The sequence below is a fragment of the Rhipicephalus microplus genome, chromosome 7 (genome assembly GCF_043290135.1).
Source record: "Rhipicephalus microplus isolate Deutch F79 chromosome 7, USDA_Rmic, whole genome shotgun sequence".
In the NCBI taxonomy this organism is placed as follows: Eukaryota; Metazoa; Arthropoda; class Arachnida; order Ixodida; family Ixodidae; genus Rhipicephalus; species Rhipicephalus microplus.
In genome coordinates, this window is record NC_134706.1 from 147,552,074 (window position 1) to 147,561,474 (window position 9,401).

The 9,401-nt window shown below is 41.6% G+C and overlaps 1 protein-coding gene across 3 annotated transcripts; it reads right to left on the minus strand.

Moving 5' to 3' along the window:
- Nucleotides 1–2,285: 2,285 nt before the first annotated feature.
- On the minus strand, nt 2,286–8,715 carry LOC142767667 (uncharacterized). Of its 3 annotated transcripts, none has more exons than XM_075869834.1 (4): nt 6,944–8,715; nt 6,154–6,411; nt 5,438–5,482; nt 2,286–4,877 (listed from the first exon to the last, which is right to left on the minus strand). In XM_075869834.1, the coding sequence occupies exons 2-4, from the start codon at nt 6,248–6,250 to the stop codon at nt 4,711–4,713; spliced, it is 309 nt and encodes a 102-aa protein (XP_075725949.1). In that variant the 5' UTR covers nt 6,251–6,411; nt 6,944–8,715; the 3' UTR covers nt 2,286–4,710. The 3 variants fall into 3 exon arrangements, with proteins under 3 accessions (XP_075725949.1, XP_075725947.1, XP_075725948.1); XM_075869832.1 differs by having other exon boundaries at nt 5,438–5,560; XM_075869833.1 differs by lacking the exon at nt 6,944–8,715 and having other exon boundaries at nt 5,438–5,560; nt 6,154–6,934.
- Nucleotides 8,716–9,401: the final 686 nt, after the last annotated feature.

The window sequence follows — 9,401 nt, forward strand, 5'->3', positions numbered from 1 at the left end:
GCTTTCTCTTTGGCTACGCATTTTCTTAGCCAAAAGTTCTCTTATCTGGAGGGATTACTATAGCGCGGGTATGAATTTAACTTATTCGGCACTTAAGAGGGCAAGGAGGACACATGATAGCTGATGAAACGACAAGGAAAGAAAGAAGTGTGTGCCGATAATATCAAGGTAGCACGCAAAGCGTCTAGCATCGAGAGTATACGATGACAGCCAATGATTTCCTGCATCTAAGTTTCAGTTCCGCGAGCGTCTGCTACAGCGCTTACGGGATGCCGCGTACGTTGTAATAGGCGTTTTGGCGGGCTGTGCAAAGCCAAGCACTCACCTTTCATCAACGACTGTAGCTAAAAACGAAATTGCTCGATGGCCTTAAGTCATCGAGCAATCCATGTACTATCTCGCCAAGTACAAGTAAACAACACTCCAGGTGTACCACATAAATGAAACCACACATAAATCGATGCATGCAATGTTTGAAAATGTGCCTCGAATGTCTTCCCCTATTTAAAGCGACCAGTTACCTTACATTTCATTGAAGCTGCGCTGCTACTTAACTAATTCGTTGCAATCTAGCACGGTATAGTGGTGAACGTAAGGGTGTTTTGTACCTATAGTCAAAGGTAGCCTTTGTTACAATATTCTTATTACAAGACACATGAGCGACTTTGGTGCCTGCAGACGAATTGTGCCAAAATAGATAACAGCAGTAATCAAATTAAATTGTGAGCGCAATTTCGCTGGTTTCATGCACTGCAGAATTTTTATAAAGCCGGAATGCGAGAACGTGCATACGCTTACGCTTAGGTATATGTCTACGTAAAATGAGGGAGACTCGTCGGGAGGTGTCTCAGTGCTAATGCTTTTCACAAAACACGGTGCAAATATTTCGCCCAGCGTTGTTTGAGTGCGCAAAGCAAGGGACGTGTATACGAGTCTTGAGGTCGAGAGACGTTATCACACGTACGAAAAGGATGAAAAGAGAGAGAGACTCTCGTTTCGGCTTCGCGAAAGCTTGAAATTGATAGATAATAAAGACAATTTTCTGGCCCAGCAGACGTCAGGGAAAGTCTCCGCAAAACAGGGTTAGATGCTCGGAGAGCATAAAAAAGTGGAGTACGCGTTATATGAGAGTGACAGCCACTCAGAAAGCGAGATGAAGTGTGACTGTCCTTAGGTGTGAGAATCAATGCTAATTAAGAGAGTTGAGTTAATGAGCCAAAACTTTCCTAAATAATGATAATGAAAGCAAACTGAGCATTCATCTAGTGAAAGTGACACTAGTGACAGTGAACTCATAATAGTTGATTAGCGTTGTCACAGGCCGATATATATTTTTATTTTCTTATCTATATTCGGAAAACTATGAGAAGGTAGCGTACGTTAGAGCCGGCTATACCAACGTAATGACAGTAATGTACAAGAATAAATAGCGCACGGTTATACAATCACACGTGGCGGTTTCTATCTTCTAGTAACCTTGGGAAAACGCATTCTAACTATTTTTTCTATTTTTGACAAAGTTTCACGGGACGTTTTTGCATTTGGCTTCATTCGAAGGAATGACGATATATCAGCAGTAAGGCGAACACAAGCACTGCTTCAGTGGACGAGCGGTTATAGCGCTCAACTACAATCTAGGAGGTACTTGGTTCGATTCGCAGAATCACTGAGCACTTTTTTTTTCAAGAGGTTGCCCGGCCTGACATTATGCGTGGTGGCGGGTACTAAGTTTTTGAGAAGTAGGCTTTCGCACTTGCTTCTTTCACTCCCCTTTTGACCCAAAAGCGCTGTACTGTGCTCCTTCAAAAATTAAACAATTCAGGGTTCATAATTTTCTCCTCCATCCTCTCTTATCGCAAAAGTGTCCAGTGCTGAAATACCAATATCATACCTGGTATATTACTTTTCACGTGTTTGGATATTCGACCGGCAATCAGTCTTCACGGTGTTTTGAAGAAAATCTACACATGCAGTGAGCTAACTGCTTGCAGCCAAGTTGACTGCCTTTGTAGGGACACGCTTTCGTGCTAATTTGGTGGGCATCATCACATGCAGCAAGACCAAAGAGCACAGACAGTTAGAGCTGATGCAAACAGAGTGATTAGTTTGTGTCTTCTCTCCCATGCTGCACGCTTCAGTGTAATGTCGCTGTCAATGGTTAAAATGAACTATAGCAGTTATTCGAGTTCTGCTGAGAGGGTCCCATATTGTCCAGAATGGAACAGAACAATGGCAATTTGATTTGTGTGATAAAGAGATACCCTGCTTTTGGCTATTAGAATAAATTTCTAAACTGAAGTTTATTTTTTATTAACAACAGTTCCAGTGCAGATGAAAGGTGCATGGACAAAAATAGTGTATTCAGCTTGACTAGGTTTGTGACCTTAATTGTAATTGCGAACCGGTATCACAGTATGCATAAATATCACACACATATACAACCACGGGTGATAGGTTGCTTATTCTGATTAAAATTGAAAGGTTGAAATTGACATATTCAACCAACGCAATGTGTACGAGATATGCCGTGTAGAGTAGCTATGCTCGAAACTAAACTTCGCAGTTTCGTTCCATTTTACCCAATTTCTTGCCCATGATTGTAAGTTGGTAAATGAAAGTTCTTCGAACACACATATTTTGTGTAAGGTTACATTTATTTTTATGCAGTACAAAACAAATTGAAATGTATAATGGCTCAAAAGAGAAATAACTAGAAACAAATTCAGCCAAATCATTACCAAACTTACTCACCAATGATAAACGGATTCTCATTTAAAAGATACATACATACATACATACATACATACATACATACATACATACATACATACATACATACATACATACATATACGCACACACACATATACATACGTACACCCATACATACATACATACACTCAGGTGTAAATATTAAAATGAATGGCTATGAAACAACAATTCTAATGCACTCATTTTGAATATACTACAGAAAGTAACTTACGACAGATATCCACCGGCACTGTTATGTCTGAACACGGTGTTTCTCGAATTATCTCGCAAAAGCTTGATGCATAGTTTTCTGCTGCTGCCCAGTGACAAGCAGTTTTTATAAAAAACACAAGAATAAAGCCCTTGACAATGTCTTGCTAAAGAAAAGGGCTGTGCATCCATATTTTGTACATGTCTGCAATATCACTCTATTTATTTACATAGCTTGGCTCATTCACAACCCACTAACAAAGCATGTTAGGACACTTGGGCTGAAAGTTGGCACAGCACGAGTAAATTTTAGACAAAACATGAACAATACAATTATAAGCTACTAAGCTCCTTGGTGCAAACAGTGTTTATAATGACAGCTATAGGTGCCATTTCGTTTCCCCAAAACACTTCTCAAAAGTAGAATCAACTTTATTTAGCTAAAAGTTTCTATTCTGGCGCGTCGTGGTAGCTCAACGGTGGAAGTGACTCTTTCGGCCAAGAAAACAAAGACCAATTATTTTTCCAGTTCGTGAATTCACCCCATGCTAACATTGAGGCAGCTGGTAAGAGTGCTTTTGGAGAGAGGAAACCACCACATTCCCACCAGTTGTGGTCTTGGGTAGCTACTTCACTTGGACAAAAATGATGAAAAACACTCCTCAAGAAGACTTCAAAGTTTGCACATCAACACAGTTCCCATACAGCTGTCTGTTAGTCTGCTTGAAGAATATTGAGTTTACTGGTGGGCAAAGAATGTACACTATGTGAGGTGATGCTCCAGTGCACTGCATGTATGTCTTGCTGCTGGCCTCAACTGCGATGTTGCTCAGCACATATGTGTAAAATAACAACTAATACTATGCCACTGCAAAGTAATTATGTGTCATTTGCATGAAAAAGGGACCACAATAAAAGAACATAACAACATTTGCCTTCACAAAGTTCAAAAAATGTAACTAAATTTCCACAGAGTTTTCACAGTTCATCTGAGGATAGTAATATTGATTGTAAACACATTCTTACTTCCACTAACAAGCTATTTTAAGATGCCAGATTCAATATTAGAGTATACCAGCACATTTGTAGGGCTAAACAATTGTACAGGCACATAGAAAAACACAAGTGAATGCATGGTATAGCTACATATAAAAATAAGTACTTTTATTTTTAGTCTGAGTATAACTGCATAGATGATAAGTCACTTGCATTACATTACGAACAAACCTATCCGAGCAAAGTATACATATAAAAAGTTAAACTTACACAGTAGATAAGTAGACTGTTGAAGGACGGACAGGCAGTGGGGTAATACCCAAGCACTAAAATCTTCTGTTAAGATATACTAGGAGTAGTGATGATCTACTTCCTTCCAAATAAAATAATCCACATAGATTCACTTCCCAGAGCTTATACACTCATGGCATCATTGGTGCTATACAAATGAGTGTACACTGAAGGATTACATCGACTAAGTACATGATTACTGCATCCATGGCTTTACTTCTTGTACTACAAAGAATGCAGACACAGTTACCATTGGCGACCATGGATGCTGTGATTTCTGGCATGTAAATGTAGAGGTGCGCAGGCACTTAACACACATGTTAAAAACTTCAGCTCAAAAATATTTGCCCACTAACACTACAGCAGCCTTTAAATTAGTGTTATAGTTTAGTATCTTCCATGCAAAATTTAAATAATTTTGAATGCAAGCAAATGAACTGCTGAATAATGCACTGCTAAGAAGTTAAGCAGCAGCTGCTCCTGAAATTACAATGTGCTCTTTCTGCTGTTGTAAACTTTGAGCAGGAGAACAGTCACTGGCAGTCCCTTTATACTTGTTGGTCTTCTGTGCTCTGTTCTTGATACACTGTACATGACCGTGGAGCACCAAACCCCTTGTTACTGCTGGAACTTAGAAAAATACAGATCATTGTTACAACCATGCTACATGCAAGAGTGTATAGTTGTCAATTATGTGCTCATATTTACAGATATTGTATTTTCAGAAGCCAATGACAAGCCTCAACACACACACACGCACACACACACAAACAGCGAAGACTGAAAATATATTTAATATGATACAAGAGCAAAACTACAATGTTATAGATGAAGGCATGAAACTTCTGCCAGACATAAAAAGCCAATAAATTTTCTTCTATTTTGACTTTACACTAGGTGCGAGAAGCAGACCACAAATAAGTTCACTAAGAAATACAAGTTAGACTGCATTACAACGCAACAGCCAATGTTCCTAACATTAAGGCTGTCTAACATAGCCAGCTCACCGTACTGCGTATAGGAGCAAATGGGCAGTCTAGAAGACACAAAGAACTTGTGGATTATGAGTGTGCTTATTGCTGACATCTATTATTCTAAATGAAGAAAACCTTTCAAAAATGCACTTCATCAGGGGAAATAATCATACGCAACAAACACAACGGGCTCCTACAGGTGCCACCAACACTCACCATTATTGTTGATACCAGTGTCTTGCCGGATGGATATGCTGCGTCCTGCACAGAACACCAAAGGAGCGCTCCATGACTTGGATTGCATGTGTGCTAGCTGCATCGCTCTGCTGCTGAAATAGGCTAGCCACAGACAGAGAAATGAGAAGCCATGGCTTTGAAACACACTGAACGTCACCTTTAGAGATCAACAATGCATACTTATGTCAGGTACAATTTGTAGAAAAATATATATCACTATGCAATTGTGGTGAACATGTTCGGCTGAAACATAAGCAACAGCACTGAGAGAGAAAAAGCTACATTAGGTAAAAGATGCAGTTACTGGCCCTATGTCATCTGCAGCTTCTTCAATAGGTCTTTCTCTTTACAAGTTGTGAACAGCCAGGCAATTTTCACCCACTTGCTATTTCCTTTCAGAGCACTTGATCCACAGAGGGAGTCACAAGCTCGAGAGCTCAATAAGGAATCAAAGTATTTGTACTCGTTTCAAAGCACAAGCTTTTGAGCCTCAGATTATTGGAGTTTCATTCATAAGCTGCAGGCTTTCAGCTTTCAACATTCTCAATTATCTTGCAATTTAGTTCTATAAATGTTGAATAAGAATTATGTGTAAGAATATTACAGGTATCCACTGAAAGCAACCATGCTTGGGTTTTCAATTTGTGCACAGTAAGTGGTGTTCACGTAATCGTATGTATTAAAGAAAAACTAACCTTGCAGCCAGCCGTTAGGCAGTTTTGTGCGCTCGAAGCTCCCAAGCAGATCGCAGTCCTTCCAGATGAGGCTGCCATGCATGCTTCCACGCCCCATCCGCTGAATGATAACAGTCCCAGCAGTGACATAGGCTTACATAGTTAGGGAGAACGCGTCCTTCCTATTTTTGTACAGGTGCTCCAAGTAATGATGAGGATTGATGTGCCAGAATGTTCAACCGATGAATCACAGGACCTTAACAAACCAATCTCTGCGATCTGTGAAGAGCCAAAAACGAGATATTTAAAAACAATCATTAAAGCACTCACTTCTAATACTTATTTGAGGAAGCTATCACTTCGTTAATGTGACCACAATCTGCTATAATCACTTTGAAATAAACTGAAGCCTCATGTAAAATTTACGTACCGCAATATATATGTCCTACTGAAGTATAGTACTAGCACAGTGGTAATCGTCTATAGAACTAATTTTCCAAAATAACATAAATTTTTTAAGTGCAACCTGGCTTCTGAAAAATAAATTCACAATAACTTTCCAACTATCAAACGTGGTCAATCGACAGGCCCAACCTCATAATCACACACGAGCTCACTTGTATCAAATCACAAAATCTTTTTATGTATTTGCTCCATAATATATGTATGTATATCACAGTAGTAGTATATTTTTCATGCTTCAACTTACCATAGAGAAACATTACATCTGATGGGCTTAAAGTCTTGCACACATTATAGAACTGCGTGAATTATAGTACTGTTGAAATTTAGTTCTGCAAGGTGAACTCACCGATGGCAGCATTTAGTAGCCGTCGGTGTCATGAGGAACCAAGTACGGCCAACAGGCAAAGGACATCTGCAGTTTGGAGCTGCCAATGACAGCAATGAAGGGCTGGCCAGGCGTGCACGTCCATTGATAAAGTGTAAGAACTGGCCATGACCGGCTGTTGTCAAGGCTCTAGTGCCGTGAAAAACGATGGCCAGACGAACTCGGAAACCTGTAGTTAGGCGATATTGGCCCACAACTTCATCCAAAGCAAGGCAGCGGTGAAATCTTTGCTTTTTCTGGGGGCCGAAGGCAAGCTTGACGTTCACGGGCTCTCGCTGCCACACAGAACTCTCAAGTTGTTACCGAAGAACAGTCTAGGCGCACTTCCAAAGTAACACGATCCACAACAGAATGTAGTATCTCGCAGTTTTGGTTGATCACATCACAGCGCTAGGACTATGGTTATCACAAAAAGGAGAAGTGACGACCTAATAAACAAAAGCGCCAAGCTGCCCCACCACAACTTCGCCGGGCAAAACAGTTATCAACGCTGTCTTTCAATTTTCGGTCACACGAGCACAGCTTGTTCGCAAGTCTTGGAACGTCAACACAGCACCACTGTTCACAACGATCATCGTTTCACTCCCGAACAGTACATTGCTCTCAAGTAAATAGAAGCGTACGGGCTAACTAGTGGCGAAGCAAGAACCGAGCGCGTAGTTCATACGTTTCCGTACGTACTTGGGGTCACTCAAGTAACGTGTCAAAACGCTGTCAATCCGAAATGTCGCACAGCGCCCAACTGAGAGACTGGAAAGTCAAGCGAACGAACTGTTACCGGCACACAAACACACATTGCAGGCTTCTCGAGTGCTAGTTGCCGTCGATACATCGACGCCGATCCAAGCTTGATAACCACACCGACGCACAGGCTTCGCTGCGCTTCACCGTACACCATTGCACTGCCACAGCTTTCCGCACTGCTCACAGGCACTGAAAGAGCTGCTGTAATCGCAACACATCCGGTCAAACGCTGAAGTAACTCGTGCGAGAAGCATTTGCTGAAAGTCGCACCGACCGATATGCTCTGTTTACGACGCCATGTTGTTTTCGACAACTGCACCGCACGTAAGAGAGCTCTTAGAAAGTACTTGCACTATTTTCACGGCGTGAAAAAAATTTCTCTTATGTGCGAGGGGGGTGATATGACGAACAGGACAGGCGTGCCAGATGAAAGAAGTGTTTTGGCAACGTCACGGAGTGAGCTGATGTAGAGGGTATTGCTTCAACACCAATCACAAGCTGTGCCTGTCGACCAAGCCGTCGTCTGCTCACGTTTGTCGTCTGCTTTGATCAGAGCATGCGACAGGGGATTCGCCTTCGCAACGCTATTATTCTCAGGTTAAGTGGCCGCTGCGTCGCACAAAATACATGTCAGTGGCTCGCTCTACCTTTGAATGATGTTCGTGCGCCAAGTTAAATGGCTGGTAATTGACGCAGGGATGAATTCAGCCAAGGTTTGCTCCAGAATCGTGAAGGTTTGCATATTTTCGGTGTCATACAAAGTTCCTAGGGTCATTTTATTCCGATCGCTTGCCATATTATCATGGTCCATATCGGTGTCTGAACAGTGAGGGTGAAGATGCATGATTTGTTTGTAGTTCCATGCGTAATCACGCGCACCCCTAATAGGCTTTGGTTTACAAAGTACGCTTTGTTCCAGATCGTCCCAAAGTGTATCGACAGCTGTATTTCAGAGATCGCAACCATTGGACAGTTAGAGCCAATGAAAGTACAGTAGAGCACAAACTTTATGAACCACTCACTGAAAACTTCCTCTCATTTTTATTTCGAATAGCGTGCAAAGAATGTGCTCCCATTAACCTCTTTGGTGGTAATTTCTACCAATGAGGCAAGGATCTCGAGTCGCACTTTTCATTGGATGAGATGGGGCGCAACACAACAATATAAAAAATAAGGTTGATCCTATGTCATGTCGCGTTCGAATGCAGCGACCATTCACGTATCACATTGGTTTTCATCCAACCACAAATCTTTACATGCGTAGTTTTATGCCATTGACGCCCAATAGAATTCTTCAATTACTGCGACTTCGAACTTATTGGACGGTGGTGGTTGTCAACACCATCCACTGCGTACAAGGGAAACAACACGCGAAGCTCGAAGCGCCGAAAGAAATAAAAACGCACCAGCAGTCATCAGGCAGGCCTTAATGGGCGTGAATTAACTCAAAACCAGCCAGGGCACCAAAGTATACCGCTGCGGCAGCAGGTTCCAAGTAGCCACATTGTTCCTAAGAGTGGTCCGGACCACTCTTGGGATTTTCTCTCAGCCGTGCTGTTTTTACGCACAATTTCGCTTCGTGAATCCACTTACGAGCACTTTTCAGTGACGTAAGCAAATATAGCAACTGCATCACCATCGCTGACATGTTCCCGGGCAGTCACAGCGCGCTTTA

Excerpts from the sequence above, each read along its gene's own strand:
- LOC142767667 (XM_075869832.1), bottom strand. The coding sequence starts at position 6,250 with ATGGGGCGTGGAAGCATGCATGGCAGCCTCATCTGGAAGGACTGCGAT. Across the intron at positions 5,561-6,153 it reads GCCTAACGGCTGGCTGCAAG|CCTATTTCAGCAGCAGAGCG; the intron begins GTTAGTTTTTCT and ends GTCTGTGGCTAG. Across the intron at positions 4,878-5,437 it reads CACTGGTATCAACAATAATG|TTCCAGCAGTAACAAGGGGT; the intron begins GTGAGTGTTGGT and ends TATTTTTCTAAG.